The following is an 18,242-nucleotide window of genomic DNA, read 5'->3' as shown; positions in this document are numbered from 1 at the left end:
GCTCAGTGAAGCGCAAGAAGTATTAATGCCCCGATATCTGCTGAGGCCGTATTGTAAATGCTGCACGACCAATGCAGATATCTGATTCACCAGCACCGAGATGCACAATGCACTTCTCTCTCCACAATGCACTTCTCTCTCCACAATGCACTTCTCTCTCCACAATGCACTTCTCTCTCCACAATGCACTTCTCTCCCCAGAATGCACTTCTCTCCCCAGAATGCACTTCTCTCTCCACAATGCACTTCTCTCCCCAGAATGCACTTCTCTCCCCAGAATACACTTCTCTCTCCACAATACACTTCTCTCTCCAGAATGCACTTCTCTCTCCAGAATGCACTTCTCTCCCCAGAATACACTTCTCTCCCCAGAATGCACTTCTCTCTCCAGAATGCACTTCTCTCTCCAGAATGCACTTCTCGCTCCACAATGCACTTCTCGCTCCACAATGCACTTCTCGCTCCACAATGCACTTCTCGCTCCACAATGCACTTCTCTCTCCAGAATGCACTTCTCTCTCCACAATGCACTTCTCTCTCCACAATGCACTTCTCTCTCCACAATGCACTTCTCTCTCCACAATGCACTTCTCTCTCCACAATGCACTTCTCTCTCCACAATGCACTTCTCTCTCCAGAATGCACTTCTCTCTCCAGATGCACTTCTCTCCCCACAATGCACTTCTCTCTCCAGAATGCACTTCTCTCTCCAGAATGCACTTCTCTCCCCAGAATGCACTTCTCTCTCCCGAATGCACTCTCTCCCCAGAATGCACTTCTCTCTCCAGAATGCACTTCTCTCTCCAGAATGCACTTCTCTCTCCAGAATGCACTTCTCTCTCCAGAATGCACTTCTCTCTCCAGAATGCACTCTCTCTTGCCAATTTGTGCACATTCATTGTTTCATAACTTCATTTGTGTGAATTGTTTGCATTTGATTGTTAGTGTCTATTAATTCTCCATTACATAGACATCACCAGTAGTACATTTACCATGAATTCCTATCATTTCTAACCTACAAAGTTTGTTACTATGATCAAGGTCATTTATGTTACTGCATTCAATATTATTATTCCAGTCTTGTCGCTGTCAGAGTGGACACATAGGTTGTGCGCTCTACAAACAATGCTACACTTGTGACTAACACATTTTGTTTTATTTCATTCCATTTATGAGTTCTGTCCATTTAGTCATTGTCTTTTGTTTGGAGAGCTCCTGTCCATGTTGAGTAAGGATGCTCACGCATGGCCTATAGGCTACCTGGCCTGCGTGCAAATGTAGGCATACAAAATGTGCCCATTTGGGGAGCTGATAGTATTTCTGATTGGCTTAAACACACCACCACTAATGACTTGTAGAGCTTCTCAAAGTCATGTTTTCTTCACCTCAAACAGCAAGCCAACAAAAAGTCTGTTTTTACATCCATTGAGAGTAGTTCCATTACAGTAGTTCCTCAATGCATTTGAACATGCTTTCCAGCTTCCTCCCTTTCGATAAAAACTCAGCACGAAAGGGAAAAATGTCCTGCTTTGATCTGGTGGAAACGTAATAAAATAGGCCTACCTGATTACTTCTTATCAGGGCTTGACTTCGACTGAAATAGGTCCTGGTACTCGTTTTGGGTGCTGGTACTGTTTATATTTAGGTCCACACTATTTTAGAGATAATATTCTATAAGAGAAACAGGAACTGTAACATTTGAGGTGTCGGTACTCAGCTCCGGTGAGCTCCTGCCCAAGTCAACCACTGCTTCTTGTCCCTTCTTGTCCCTTCTTGTCCCTTCTTGTCCCTTCTTGTCCCAGCCTACAGCTGTGTCTGTCCCGAGCTCACTGGCAGGGAAACTCTGAGAATATTTTATACAATGTTGCCAGGCAGGAACCCCCGTTAATAGTTGATACTTATTAGTTGATACAATGTATCAAGTTCGTTGCAGACAGTCCATGTGTAGCTAATGTGATTTATAAGATATTTATTTTTTAAATCAGGATATTTTCTACCTGCAGGCTGTAATGTTTTTATTTGTTGGCTTTATGTAGGATATTTTTACATAGTTTGGGGCGGAAGGTAGCCTAGAGGTTAGAGCGTTGGACTTGTAACCGAGCTGACAAGGTAAAAATCTGTCGTTCTGTCCCTGAACAAGGCAGTTAACCCACTGTTCCTAGGCCGTCGTTGAAAATAAGAATTTGTTCTTAATGTTAATAGGGGGCGCTGTTTTCACTTTGGGAAAAAATCGTGCCCAAATTAAACGGCCTCGTACTCTGTTCTAGATCATACGATATGCATATTATTATTACTATTGGATAGAAAACACTCTGAAGTTTCTAAAACTGTTTGAATTATATCTGTGAGTAAAATAGAACTCATTTGGCAGCAAACTTCCAAAGAGGAAGTGAAAATTCTGAAAATGGGTCTCTGTGTAAGGCCTTGCCTATTCAATTGGCTTGTATTTATGGATCTGTATGCACTTCATACGCCTTCCACTAGATGTCAACAGGCAGTAGAATGTTGAATGGGGTGTCTAGCTTGATGTGAGACCGAATGAGAGGTTTTGGAGTGACAGGTCCGCCATATTGGCAGTATTTTGCTGCGCACCAGGGAGCACCATATTATTTTCTGCAATGCGTTAGGTAGACACGACGAAATGCTCCGTCTGGGACGTTATTGGATACATATGAGAAAAACATCATAAAGATGGACTTTCAACTGAGTTTGACCAGTTTATTCGACTTTTATTATGACATTTGGAATTTTTCGTTCCATGCGCCAAGTGTTCATGGACATGTGCGCTCCACTATGCCAAAGTTGCTAATTCGACAGAAGAAATGGACATTCTAAAACAAAACAACGATTTATTGTGGAGGACTCCTTGCACTGCATTCTGATGGGAGATCATCAAAGGTAAGAGAATATTTATGATGTTATTTCGTATTTTTGTGGAATATGTTGGCTCCAACATGGCAGAGAATGGCTGGGCGCTGTCTCAGATTATTGCATGCTGTGTACTAAAGTTATTTTTTTAAATCTAACACAGCGGTTGCATTACGAACAAGTTTATCTTTCATTTGCTGTACAACATGTATTTTTCAGCAAAGTTTATGATGAGTTTTTTGGTTAGATTACGTCGTTGTCTAAAATCTCCCCGGACATTTTGGTGTTATTTGTGACGATGGCTGCGTTGTAAAACCAGGATTTGTAGCTATAAATATGCACATTTTTGAACAAAACATAAATGGATTGTATAACATGATGTTATAAGACTGTCATCTGATGAAGTTGTTCAAAGGTTAGTGATTAATTTTATCTCTATTTGTGGGTTTTGTGAAAGCTATGTTTGCGGTGAAAAAATGGCGTTGTGTGTTTGGCTATTGTGGTGAGCTAACATAAATATATATTGTGTTTTCGCTGTAAAACATTTTAAAAATCGGAAATGTTGGCTGGATTCACAAGATGTTTATCTTTCATTTGCTGTATTGGACTTGTGATTTCATGAAATTATATTATATGATATCCCTGTGGCGCTAGGCTAGACTATGCTAGTCAGCTTTTTTGATGAGGATGATCCCGGGGGTCCGTAGAGGTCTCACATCAAGCTAGACACCCCATTCAACATTCTACTGCCTGTTGACATCTAGTGGAAGGCACATGAAGTGCATACAGATCCATAAATACAAGCCAATTGAATAGGCAAGACCTTACACAGAGACCCATTCTGATTTACCTAGTTAAATAAAGGTTAAAGAAAGGTTAAAGAAATGTAAAAAATTGTTGGCAATAGAAGTAGGTTTTTTAGATTTGTATAGAATTTTAATTAAATCACATGACATTGATTTTTATATATGAAGACGTTATTATAAGTTAAATTAAATCTACTTAAGTAGTACTTTAAACTTTTTTTTACTTAAGTACTTTACACCACTGGGGACAACCCGAGAAAGAATGGCTTTGTTGCTTTTCTGCCTTCCATACTTGGACAATTCTAGTTAGTCGATGACTATAGCAGCACACGCCAGCTCCAATTACTGAAGTAGCCTTTTCTCCCATTAAGTGATCCTCCAACGTCTGCCGATCAACTTGATTGATCCCAATTGTTCTGCACAGTAAATCCAGACTCAAAACCCTCTTTCAGAGTAGAACACTTTATCTCTGCTTCGCCAAACATAAAAAGGACAGTTTCCCCAGACCTTGATAAGGCCAATTCCTAGACCGAAACACACTTTTAATGGATCATCTGCATTGAGTATGCTTTTACTGTAGGTGCGGGACTAGGAGTAATCTGTGTCCAGGAAACCAGCCCAAAGTGTTTCGACAGAAGACAAAGACAAGTGTCTAGCCTTCTCTGGAGGAGAGGAGGAGGAAGAGGAGGAGAACCCCTGTTGTTAGCTGACTGGGTATTTGAGGGACAAGTACATGGAGCGACATTACTGTAGCTCATCGCCCCATGTTGCCTCGGCAGCTCAGACAAGCGACTAGCCTTCTCTGGAGGACAGGAGGAGGAGGAAGAGGAAGAAGAGGAGGAGAACCCCTGCTGTTAGCTGACTGGGTATTTGAGGGACAAATACTTGGAGAAACACAGTCAATGTTTTAACATGTCTTTCCATGCTAGTAGAGTCTATATCATCCCCCAGGGGGAGGGGGTGGCAATGCATTTTGCAGCAGGTAGTAAAAACACAATTTACACACTACAATAAATATACGAAAGATCAATATACAGCAATATGCACACACCTAACAGTACTACTATATCTTATTGAGAAAGCTGATAGCAGCTGGCATGAATGGGAGTTTAGCCTGTATCTGAGCTCTGAGGGAAGCAACATAAATTAGGCAAATTAGGGATGCTGTGAGTCCCTCAGAATGGACGGCTCCTTCGGTACGACTGATTCAGGTGAGAAAGGCCAGTTAAGTTCATACCAACGATCCTGCTACTTAGTTTAACAGCGTTACCCAGCCTGTTCTTTAGTCTTGAAGTTTAGATTGCCAAAACAACAGATCATAGTGAATGCTACAATGGATTCAGTGGGGGACGTGTAACAGACGTTCATCAGCGCCATATTCACCCAGAAACTGCGGCGTTCCCTCAGGAAGAGCAAGCGCGGATTTCCCTTTGCACAGATAACATCGGCTTCAAAATTCAGCTGGCTGTCAAGGAAAGTGCCAAGATATTTGTATCGATCAACAGTCTCCACTGGCTCACCATCTATCAGTCTGTGAGCTCCTCCGGAAATCAATAGCCATATCCTTGGTTTTCTTGACATTAAGTTCTAAGTAGGAGCGGTCACACCATCCTACTAAATTCTTCCACCACTGGCCCATGGCTCACCTCCTCATCCAGTAAAAGACTCACGACAAACGAGTCGTCTGCAAACCTAATAATAGAGTCGTTATTACTCTGACAATCATTAGTGTACAGTACAAACAACAGAGGGGAAAGGACACCATCAGGCTCCAGTACCATCAGGCTCCAGTACCATCAGGCTCCATTACCATCAGGCTCCATTACCATCAGGCTCCAGTACCATCAGGCTCCAATACCATCAGGCTCCATTACCATCAGGCTCCAATACCATCAGGCTCCAATACCATCAGGCTCCAATACCATCAGGCTCCAGTACCATCAGGCTCCAGTACCATCAGGCTCCAGTACCATCAGGCTCCAGTACCATTAGGCTCCAGTACCATCAGGCTCCAGTACCATCAGGCTCCAGTACCATCAGGCTCCAGTACCATTAGGCTCCAGTACCATCAGGCTCCAGTACCATCAGGCTCCAGTACCATCAGGCTCCAGTACCATCAGGCTCCAGTACCATTAGGCTCCAGTACCATCAGGCTCCAGTACCATCAGGCTCCAGTACCATCAGGCTCCATTACCATCAGGCTCCAGTTCCATTAGGCTCCAGTACCATCAGGCTCCATTACCATCAAGCTCCAGTACCATCAGGCTCCAGTACCATCAGGCTCCAGTACCATCAGGCTCCAGTACCATCAGGCTCCAGTACCATCAGGCTCCAGTACCATTAGGCTCCAGTACCATCAGGCTCCATTACCATCAAGCTCCAGTACCATCAGGCTCCAGCACCATCTGGCTCTAGTACCATCAGGCTCCAGTACCATCAGGCTCCAGTACCATCAGGCTCCAGTACCATCAGGCTCCAATACCATCAGGCTCCAATACCATCAGGCTCCATTACCATCAGGCTCCAGTACCATCAGGCTCCATTACCATCAAGCTCCAGTACCATCAGGCTCCAGCACCATCTGGCTCTAGTACCATCAGGCTCCAGTACCATCAGGCTCCATTACCATCAAATCTCTTTCTCTCTTTGTGGCTGAACGTCTCTTCAGGACAGGTTTGTAGGTGGGAACGAGATAAACAGTGTTATGGTCAGCTGAGCCCAGAGGAGCTCTGGAGACGGATTTATATGGCCCCTTTACTGTCCCATAAAACAAATCTTACACTTTACCCTGTCGTCTAGGCAATGTTCACTCTCATTTTCTTCGGGCACTGAGCAAATTTCAGTTCTGCTGAGCGCACACTAGAATGTTGTAGCATACACAAATTCTGTGCAACTTCGGGCGTGCGTTTACTGTGAACACTGAGGCTGTACCCCTTTTACATTTACAGACAATGTGTGGTGATCAATGTAGGCCTACATTTCATGAGACTTTTGAAAAAACAACATGCAGGGCTTGACATTAACCTGTTTATCCACATGTGCTTCAGACAAGGAGGTGTCTAAACATTTAGTTGTGTTGTTTGATGCAAGAAACCACTTTACAAAATAAAATGCATTATTATTCCCATACCATTATTACAGGGAATCAGACAAATTATGCCACCCTCTGCCTATTGGCTACTTAGCTTGTTCAAGCATGTCTCAAAATACAACACTGCACATTACCTGAATGATCTATAACTGGGCTAATAACTCACTAACTAGCAAAGGATATGAACAAATGTGCACACATGGCTACATGCAGCTCTCGCTTTGATCTAAAAAAAAAAGTGCATAACAATCACGACCGCTCATGCTGTAAACACAGTCCAGTTCAAAGTGAATGGCACAAATCCATATATGGAAATGGTTTATTTGCATATAGGTCTACTGCAGCTCTGATTGGTCATGGTGCACCGGTCTGTGTAGAGTACAAGCCTGAGTCGTGCCTGTCATTGCAATAAAATCCTACTCCGATGGCAGGGAGCTCGACCCCAGTGGTGTACTGGGCAGTGCGTACTACCCTCTGTAGATAGCGCCTTACGGTCTACACATAAGTCAAGGTTAGAATACGGCTTAACTCCCTCATAAATTAAACCACCTTTACGCGTGAGGAAACCCTGAATAAGGTCGAACGAACTTGCCGGTCCCATGTGGAAAAAGCCTCTTCTTTCTTTTCCCCCCCAATAGAAATAACAGCATTCGTCATGCACTGTCATTTTAAATGGATAAGTGCTATTGATAAGAGCTATTGATATGAGCTATTGATAATAGCTAGGTAAATGAGTAATCCGTTTGGAGAAACGGATTGTAAATACACATAGCAATTGTTAAAGATTTAAAAAAAAATCTTATGATCCCTGGAGACTAATATGAAACCAGCCACATGGAAGCAAACTGAAAATCATATCAACATGACATGTATTGGTGACCATTTTCCACAGTGAAATAGGCTATAAATAGCTGTGCCGTTATTCTGAATTTTTATTGTGTGCCCTAATAATTTACGTGGAGGAAATTTGGACACCTGAACTATAGGCTTTTGTAGGACCTGCCGAGGTGAAGAATGTGTTTTAGAATGTTTTAATTATAGCCTATGCCCAGGCTTTTCTCTCCGTTTCATTTTACAATTTTTATATAATGTTAAATATGATCCACTATCGGATGCCACCGTCAATAGTACCCACATACATTTATAATGGTCACTTTAATGTTAGTTTTCTTCCATTTGTAGCTTCCATTTTGCATCATTCCGTTGACCTTTCTTTCCTCTGTCACGTCCGTGTCGTTGTTCCTGAGAGTCACTAGTATTACTGGCTAACGTTGAGCAATCATTTAGTACATGAAGCCTATTGTAATCCTGATGGAAGTCAGACCACACGTAGCAGGTTCAACCTGGAGACCGACGCACGGTCCACCACGACTGGACCGTTGTCATACAGTTCCATGATTAGTGAGAATCAGGCTAAATGTATAGGACTATTGTTTAACCCCTATTGTACACTATCTTCCACCTTCCAATATTCCATGGATTGAACTTGAATATGACAACTTTCAGGATGACTCAATATATTTTAATGCGTAAAGGCTCTCCAAACCTTTCCTAACCCTAACATGTGCCTAAATAATCTACGAGATCAGAGTATTTTTCAATCTACCAGTTGGTGGTGAATCCAAAATGAAGATGCATACAGTTGAAGTCTGAAGTTTACATACACTTAGGTTGGAGTCATAAAAACTCATTTTTCAACCAGTCCACAAATTTCTTGTTAACAAACTATAGTTTTGGCAAGTCGGTTAGGACATCTACTTTGTGCATGACACAAGTAATTTTTCCAACAATAGTTTACAGACAGATTATTTCACTTATAATTCACTGAATCACAATTCCAGTGGGTCAGAAGTTTACATACACTAAATTGACTGTGCCTTTAAACAGCTTGGAAAATTCCAGAAAATGATGTCAAGGCTTTTGAAGCTTCTGATAGGCTTATTGACATAATTTGAGTCAATTGGAGGTGTACCTGTGGATGCATTTCAAGGCCTACCTTCAAACTCAGTGCCTCTTTGCTTGACATCATGGGAAAAATCTAAAGAAATCAGCCAAGACCTCAGAAAAAAAATTGTAGACCTTCACAAGTCTGGTTCATCCTTGGTAGCAATTTCCAAACACCTGAAGGTACCACGTTCATCTGTACAAACAATAGTACGCAAGTATAAACACCATGGGACCACGCAGCCGTCATACCGCTCAGGAAGGAGCTGTCTCCTAGAGATGAACGAACTTTGGTGCGAAAAGTGCAAATCAATCCCAGAACAACAGCAAAGGACCTTGAAGATGCTGGAGGAAACAGGTACAAAAGTATCTATATCCACAGTAAAGCGAGTCCTATATCGACATAACCTGAAAGGCCGCTCAGCAAGGAAGGAGCCACTGCTCCAAAACCACCATAAAAAAGTCAGACTACGGTTTGCAACTGCACATGGGGACAAAGATTGTACTTTTTGGAGAAATGTCTTCTGGTCTGATGAAACAAAAATAGAACTGTTTGGCCATAATGACCATCGTTATGTTTGTAGGAAAAAGAGGGACACTTGCAAGCCGAAGAACACCATCCCAACCGTGAAGCACTGGGGTGGCAGCATCATGTTGTGGGGGTGCTTTGCTGCAGGAGGGACTGGTGCACCTCACAAAATAGATGGCATCATGAGGGAGGGAAATTATGTGGATATATTGAAGCAACATCTCAAGACATCAGTCAGGAAGTTAACGCTTGGTCGCAAATGGGTCTTCCAAATGGACGTTGACCCCAAGCATACTTCCAAAGTTTTGGCAAAATGACAACAAAGTCAAGGTATTGGAGTGGCCATCACAAAGCTCTGACCTCAATCCTATAGACAATTAGTGGGCAGAACTGAAAAACTGAACTGTCAGGAGGAATGGGCCAAAATTCACCCAACCTATTGTGGGAAGCTTGTGGAAGGCTACCCGAAACGTTTGACCCAAGTTAAACAATTTAAAGTCAATGCTACCAAATACTAATTGAGTGTATGTAAACTTCTGACTCATTGGGAATGTGATGAAAGAAATAAAAGCTGAAATAAATCATTCTCTCTACTATTATTCTGACATTACACATTCTTAGAATAAAGTGGTGATCCTAACTGACCTAAGACAGGGAATTTTTACTAGGATTAAATGTCAGGAATTGTGAAAAACTGAGTTTAAATGTATTTGTCTAAGGTGTATGTAAACTTCCGACTGCAACTGTAGCTCTACTGCTGTACAGTATATATTGTTGGTGTATAAACACAGATTGCATTTGGATTAAGTGTTATTTGGGTTGTTAATTGAATTCATTCTGACATTTTAGATTTCTTGTTTTTCCATTATTATTTGTGTACTTCTTTGAAATTTCCTCTTCACTGTCAGGAGCTAGTAACATAAGCATTGAGCTGCACCCGCTATAACATCTGCTAAACTATGTATGTGACCAACAAACTTTGATTTGATTTCTATTTGACTGACTCTCTCTCACACACACACACACACACACACACACACACACACACACACACACACACACACACACACACACACACACACACACACACACACACACACACACACACACACACACACACACACACACGTTATGCGTCTACAGCATCCAAGACCAAAACTCTCTCCATCCAGGAGAAAACAGTCCAGAAGGCGTCTCTCTCCATTCAGGAGAAAACAGTCCAGAAGGGGTCTCTCTCCATTCAGGAGAAAACCGTCCAGAAGGGGTCTCTCTCCATTCAGGAGAAAACCGTCCAGAAGGGGTCTCTCTCCATTCAGGAGAAAACAGTCCAGAAGGGGTCTCTCTCCGTCCAGGAGAAAACAGTCCAGAAGGGGTCTCTCTCCATCCAGGAGAAAACAGTCCAGAGGAGGTCTCTCTCCATCCAGGAGAAAACAGTCCAGAGGAGGTCTCTCTCCATCCAGGAGAAAACAGTCCAGAAGGGGTCTCTCTCCATTCAGGAGAAAACAGTCCAGAAGGGGTCTCTCTCCATTCAGGAGAAAACAGTCCAGAAGGCGTCTCTCTCCATTCAGGAGAAAACAGTCCAGAAGGCGTCTCTCTCCATTCAGGAGAAAACAGTCCAGAGGAGGTCTCTCTCCATCCAGGAGAAAACAGTCCAGAGGAGGTCTCTCTCCATCCAGGAGAAAACGTTGAGTAAAGGACACGCAGGGGGGTCTGTTAATCAGCACGACAACAAGGTGCATTTTGGGTGCATTGTATTATTTCTTATTGTCATTGTCCAAAAAGGAACCTGCAAGTCAGCATTTGGTTGGAAGGTGTATACCCTGTGTATCCTGTACAGACTGATTATAAAACTGGAACTTGCATCACAAATGCCCTGGTCTAAAGTAGTGTACTATATAGGGAATAGGGCCCTGGTCTAAAGTAGTGTACTATATAGGGAATAGGGCACTGGTCTAAAGTAGTGTACTATAATAGGGAATAGGGTGCCATTTGGGAAACAGCCACTGTGGTTTCACCAACGCCACTAATTACACTGGGATAAAGGCTTGTTTATCTACACAGCTTACCAGACACTGGTTAATTGCTTCTACTTGTCATCCCTCGCTCTCTATCTCCTCTCGCTCCCTCTATCCATCATGCTGAGTCTGTTCCTCTCTCTCTCTCTCCATCTCTCCTCCTCTATGTCTGATTGTCTCCCTTCTCGCTCTGCCTCAAGCTAATTTAGAGGACACCACTGCTGCTCTGCTTTACCTGTTTAATTTCATAAGATCATGACTTGGTTTTCATATTTGCGCAATAACAACACCTGTTTATAAGCACGTAATGGACTGACTGCCGAGACCGGGGGGGTCGGCTCTGTAAAACCGATGGACCAGGTGACGTTGTGCTGGCACTATGGAGACTGAAACCTCCTTGTCATTCCAGTTTATCTATTGCAGGAGAAGAGTTTTCAGAATCCTAAAGGTATCCGTCCTTCCTTAGGCCTCGCTGGAAGGATTGTGTTCGCTGAGATGTACATATTGCTGCAAATACCTTCGAGTGACTAAAATACAATACATTCAAAAATGTCCCCAAGGTTAGTAGTAAATGTGAACATCGAGGTCAGAGAGAGAAATAGAGAGAGGTAGTGTTCTTACAGGGCCTTAGGCTGTGTGGATCAATACGCTAAAACTACACATGAAGTAATGTGCAGCAGGCCTTTGGTAGCTGTTTAATAATGGCATAGCGTGTGTGTGTGTGTGTGTGTGTGTGTGTGTGTGTGTGTGTGTGTGTGTGTGTGTGTGTGTGTGTGTGTGTGTGTGTGTGTGTGTGTGTGTGTGTGTGTGTGTGTGTGTGTGTGTGTGTGTGTGTGTGTGTGTGTGTGCGTGTGTGTGTGTGTGTATGGGTGCGTATGTGAATATGCATTGTGTGTAGAGAGAGAGAGAATGGATATACGCAGAAAGCCCAGTCCGCACAATCTGACAACAAACAACTGATTGAAAGTCAAGCAGAGTCAAAAACCTCTTGTTCAGTACATCCCATAGAATCTCATCCAGTTCTCAAACTGTGAATTGTTAGTCTTTTGTCTGTAAGGTATTTTTCGTTATGTGTCGGACCCCAGGAAGACTAGCTGTCGCCATTTCGATTCTAATAAAAATCATACCAAAAAAAATCACAGATGTAAAAGCAATATTATTTCTCTAAAGTAACAACTAACAACATTCTAAAGACACCCGAGGTACATCAAAATGCTCAATACGTAACGGGATATGTTAAACCTGAATGTCCTGGATCAAAGATGGCGGTGTCTCCTACTGACTCCTATCGTGTAACATTACCGATATACCCTGAATACAGCCAGCGATGACGATCAGTAAGATGAGTCTCTGTGAAAGTAAATCAGCTTTTTTATCTTGACTGCCAACGTCTATTGTTTATCAAGGGAAGGGAAAGGAGAGATAGAAAGATGTGAAATCTAAAGTACGGTGTGGGGGCGGCAGGTAGTCTAGTGGTTAGAGTGTAGAGGTGGCAGGTAGTCTAGTGGTTAGAGTGTAGTGGCGGCAGGTAGTCTAGTGGTTAGAGTGTAGAGGTGGCAGGTAGTCTAGTGGTTAGAGTGTAGTGGCGGCAGGTAGTCTAGTGGTTAGAGTGTAGTGGCGGCAGGTAGTCTAGTGGTTAGAGTGTAGTGGTGGCAGGTAGTCTAGTGGTTAGAGTGTAGAGGTGGCAGGTAGCCTAGTGGTTAGAGTGTCGTGGTGGCAGGTAGTCTAGTGGTTAGAGTGTAGTGGTGGCAGGTAGTCTAGTGGTTAGAGTGTAGAGGTGGCAGGTAGTCTAGTGGTTAGAGTGTAGTGGCGGCAGGTAGTCTAGTGGTTAGAGTGTAGTGGCGGCAGGTAGTCTAGTGGTTAGAGTGTAGTGGCGGCAGGTAGTCTAGTGGTTAGAGTGTAGTGGCGGCAGGTAGTCTAGTGGTTAGAGTGTAGTGGCGGCTGGTAGTCTAGTGGTTAGAGTGTAGAGGTGGCAGGTAGTCTAGTGGTTAGAGTGTAGTGGCGGCAGGTAACCTAGTGGTTAGAGTGTAGAGGTGGCAGGTAGCCTAGTGGTTAGAGTGTCGTGGTGGCAGGTAGTCTAGTGGTTAGAGTGTAGTGGTGGCAGGTAGTCTAGTGGTTAGAGTGTAGTGGTGGCAGGTAGTCTAGTGGTTAGAGTGTAGAGGCGGCAGGTAGTCTAGTGGTTAGAGTGTAGAGGTGGCAGGTAGTCTAGTGGTTAGAGTGTAGTGGTGGCAGGTAGTCTAGTGGTTAGAGTGTAGAGGCGGCAGGTAGCCTAGTGGTTAGAGTGTAGTGGTGGCAGGTAACCTAGTGGTTAGAGTGTAGTGGCGGCAGGTAGCCTAGTGGTTAGAGTGTAGTGGCGGCAGGTAGCCTAGTGGTTAGAGTGTAGTGGCGGCAGGTAGCCTAGTGGTTAGAGCGTAGTGGCGGCAGGTAGTCTAGTGGTTAGAGTGTAGTGGCGGCAGGTAGTCTAGTGGTTAGAGTGTAGTGACGGCAGGTAGTCTAGTGGTTAGAGTGTAGTGGCGGCAGGTAGTCTAGTGGTTAGAGTGTAGTGACGGCAGGTAGTCTTTTGGTTAGAGTGTAGTGGCGGCAGGTAGTCTAGTGGTTAGAGTGTAGTGGCGGCAGGTAGTCTAGTGGTTAGAGTGTAGTGGCGGCAGGTAGTCTAGTGGTTAGAGTGTAGTGGCGGCAGGTAGTCTAGTGGTTAGAGTGTAGTGGCGGCAGGTAGTCTAGTGGTTAGAGTGTAGTGGCGGCAGGTAGTCTAGTGGTTAGAGTGTAGTGGCGGCAGGTAGCCTAGTGGTTAGAGTGTAGTGACGGCAGGTAGCCTAGTGGTTAGAGTGTAGTGGCGGCAGGTAGTCTAGTGGTTAGAGTGTAGTGGTGGCAGGTAGCCTAGTGGTTAGAGTGTAGTGGTGGCAGGTAACCTAGTGGTTAGAGTGTAGTGGCGGCAGGTAGCCTAGTGGTTAGAGTGTAGTGTTGGCAGGTAACCTAGTGGTTAGAGTGTAGTGGCGGCAGGTAGTCTAGTTGGTTAGAGTGTAGTGGCGGCAGGTAGCCTAGTGGTTAGAGTGTAGTGGCGGCAGGTAGTCTAGTGGTTAGAGTGTAGTGACGGCAGGTAGTCTTTTGGTTAGAGTGTAGTGGCGGCAGGTAGTCTAGTGGTTAGAGTGTAGTGGCGGCAGGTAGTCTAGTGGTTAGAGTGTAGTGGTGGCAGGTAACCTAGTGGTTAGAGTGTAGTGGCGGCAGGTAGCCTAGTGGTTAGAGTGTAGTGTTGGCAGGTAACCTAGTGGTTAGAGTGTAGTGGCGGCAGGTAGTCTAGTTGGTTAGAACATTGGACTAGTAACCGAAAGGTTGCAAAATCGAATCCCTGAGCTGACAAGGTAAAAATCTGTCGTCCTACCCCTGAACAAGGCAGTTGACCCACTGTTCCAAGATCGTTATTGAAAATAAGAATTTGTTCTTAACGGACTTGCCTAGTTAAATAATAATAAAGTAAATACCAAATTAAATTCTAATAACAGATATATATGGTAAGGGATTTGGATCTGCTATTGTAAATAGTATTTTTCTTTATTCAGTTCCTGTGGTGATATTCACACCCTTTGAGCAAAAGACATTGAAAAGACATATTTTCAACATGTTGTGCTCACTGGGCATACAGATACAGAAATGAACAGGAGTATGAACTTCATGGCTGCTATTCTGACTAATGGTTTAAAAAGATCTGATTGGTCAAGACCAATTAGTGGCCAAAGGTCAGAAATGTGCTTCCTGTGCAAAAGCAGTAACTCTATGTTTTCAAACCGGTTTCACCTCAGCATGAGGTCATGTTTACAAATAATATAATACTTATTTATTATTCAATTACATATTATTATTTTTTGTTGTTATTTACTTTTTACCCCTTTTTCTCCCCTATATCGTGCTATCCAATTGGTAGTTACAGTCTTGTCTCATCGCTGCAACTCCCGTACGGACTCGGGAGAGACGGTCGAGAGCCGTGCATCCTCCGAAACACGACCCAACCAAGCCGCACTGCTTCTTGACACAGTGCCTACTTAACCCGGAAGCCAGGCGCACCAATGTGTCGGAGGAAACACTGTACACCTGGCGACTGTGTCAGCGTGCATGCGCCCGGCCCGCCACAGGAGTCACTAGAGCGCGACGGGACAAGGACATCCCTGCTGGCCAAATCCTCCCCTTACCCGGACGACGCTGGGCCAATTGTGCACCGCCCCATGGGTCTCCCGGTCGCGGCTGGCTGCGACAGAGCCTGGACACGAACCAGGATCTCTAGTGGCACAGCTAGTAAATGCGCCACTCGGGAGGCCCTTACTTACATTTTTAGTTTAGTAATTTAGCAGATGCTCTTATCCAAAGCGACTTACAGCTGCAATTAGGGCAAATTGACAGATTTTTCACACACTCTTAACCACTAGGCTACCTGCTTATTCATTATATCATAGAGTGTTACTGTAATCAAACACGTTCTACCCTACAGTAAGTGTGAAGGGAGCTGTATCAGGTTTAGAAACGCATAATGCTTTAAAAGGTTTTGTATGTCTCCACCATGTTGTTTGTGTACAGAAGCAGGATATTGCCAGGCAAGTTAAGTTGAACATTGAACAGCTAACTGGTTAAGCGCTAACTGGTTGAGTAGAACAGCTAACTGGTTAAGCAGAACAGCTAAAAGAACAGCTAAAATTTTATTTAACTAGGCAAGTCAGCTAAGAACAAATTCCTATTTACAATGACAGCCTACCCCGGCCAAACCCTAACCTGGACAACGCTGGGCCAATTGTGTCCCGCCCTATGGGACTCCCAATCACAGCCGGTTGTAATACAGCCTGGAATCAAACCAGGGTCTGTAGTGATGCCTCTAGCACTGAGATGCAGTGCCTTAAACCGCTGTGCCACTCGGGAGCCGAAAAACATGTTATGTTGAACAGCTATTTGATTAAGTTAAACAGCTAAATGGTTGAGCGCTAACTGGTGAAGTTGAACAGCTAACTGGTTATGTTGAACAGCCAACATGTTAAGTTGAACGGCTAACCAGTTGAGCGCTAACTGGTGAAGTTGAACAGCTAACTGGTTATGTTGAACAGCTAACAGAACAGCCAACATGTTAAGTTGAACGGCTAACCAGTTGAGCGCTAACTAGTTAAGTTCAACAGCTAACTGGTTATGCTGAACAGCTAACTGGTTAAGCTAAACAGCTAACAGAACAGCCAACATGTTAAATTGAACAGCTAACAGGATAAGTTGAACAGCTAACGGGATAAGTTGAACAGCTAACGGGATAAGTTGAACAGCTAACGGGATAAGTTGAACAGCTAACGGGATAAGCTAAACAGCTAACAGAACAGCCAACATGTTAAATTGAACAGCTAACGGGATAAGTTGAACAGCTAACAGAATAAGTTGAACAGCTAACGGGATAATTTGAACGGCTAATGGGATAAGTTGAACAGCTAACGGGATAATTTGAACGGCTAACGGGATAAGTTGAACGGCTAACGGGATAAATTGAACAGCTAACGGGATAAATTGAACAGCTAACGGGATAAGTTGAACAGCTAACGGGATAAGTTGAACAGCTAACGGGATAAGTTGAACAGCTAACTGGTTAAGCTAAACAGCTAACAGAACAGCCAACATGTTAAATTGAACAGCTAACGGGATAAGTTGAACAGCTAACGGGATAAGTTGAACAGCTAACTGGTTAAGCTAAACAGCTAACAGAACAGCCAACATGTTAAATTGAACAGCTAATGGGATAAGTTGAACAGCTAACGGAATAAGTTGAACAGCTAACGGGATAATTTGAACGGCTAATGGGATAAGTTGAACGGCTAACTGGTATTGTTGTGGCTCCACTGTGTTATAGTACTGTGTTATATACTCACTTTCAGATAACTGGACACAAACTTCTAATGAAGGGATATTGTTTGTTTTGTCTAGTAGTATCCTTTTGTGTTCTCATGCAAGTCAGTGTCCTGACGTCTAGCATGCTCAACAGTACATGAATTCAATGAATATGAAGCACCAGGCTTTCATGTTAAACCATGATATGTAACATTATAAAATGGACCATAATTAAGAGCAGATGGGACACTACAGCTGGTGGATTAATATGTCTGCTAGTTTATAATGAAAAGTTACTGGAAAAATATATTTACTGAGTAGAATAGTAACTCATACCGCTGACAACTGGGATCTATTCACACTAAATATATCTAACAGGTGATTTCAGGTAGACTCATATGCACATATAGAATACACACTAGACAAACAACATTATGACATCACAAACACACACACAGACAGACAACATTATGACATCACAAACACACACACAGACAAACAACATTATGACATCACAAACACACATACTAGACAAACAACATTATGACATCACAAACACACACCTTCCATTGAGCAACGCGAGGAGCTCCCCGGCATGGTACAGATCGTTGCGTGTCACCCGGCCGAAGCGAAACGTGTTGAGGTTGCAGAAGGTGACTGCGGGGAAGATCATCAACGGTGTTGCTATCTCATCCAATTTAGTGACATGGGGGTACTGTAAGTAGAACTGGACCCGGTCCACACACACCAGGACCAGGAACCCGAGAGAACCAAGGAAGAACAAGATCCACAGGCACCGCTTGATGCAGATCCGTTCATAAGTGAACATGTGCGAGATGCCATGGAGAGTCGACCTGCTGGCGAAAACTTCAATCGCTGGAGGTCGCTTGAAAGAGTCCACCATCTCTTCCGAATCCGCTTTGAGATCCATGACGAGGCGGTACGGTATCAGTGTGAAGGATTGGGAAATGGAGGGATATAGTAGCCTAGACGAGGAGATGTTATTAACACTAGGAAGGAAGGTAGTGACTGTGAGTCTGAGTTCACGCCGTGCTACGCATGGGTTTCTATGTTCTTCCTCATCCAGGCAGTATGAAATGTTGCGTCACTGAGCTCCCCAACAAAATAACACCGTCTACCATCTA

At 43.7% G+C, this 18,242-nt stretch overlaps 1 protein-coding gene across 1 annotated transcript in view; it reads right to left on the bottom strand.

The window, feature by feature from the left end:
- Nucleotides 1-18,028, bottom strand: part of LOC120020176 (acid-sensing ion channel 1-like) — a 371,823-nt gene extending 353,795 nt beyond the window's left edge. Inside the window, exon 1 of the mRNA XM_038963666.1 lies at nt 17,661-18,028. Within this exon, the coding sequence (XP_038819594.1) occupies nt 17,661-18,028 (368 nt within the window). The remainder of the gene's footprint in view (nt 1-17,660) is intronic.
- Between the last annotated feature and the right edge of the window lie 214 nt (nt 18,029-18,242).

This window comes from Salvelinus namaycush, chromosome 2 (genome assembly GCF_016432855.1).
Source record: "Salvelinus namaycush isolate Seneca chromosome 2, SaNama_1.0, whole genome shotgun sequence".
Classification (NCBI taxonomy): Eukaryota; Metazoa; Chordata; class Actinopteri; order Salmoniformes; family Salmonidae; genus Salvelinus; species Salvelinus namaycush.
Note: the sequence above shows the minus strand (reverse complement) of the source record. Positions and strands in the feature narration are given on the sequence as shown.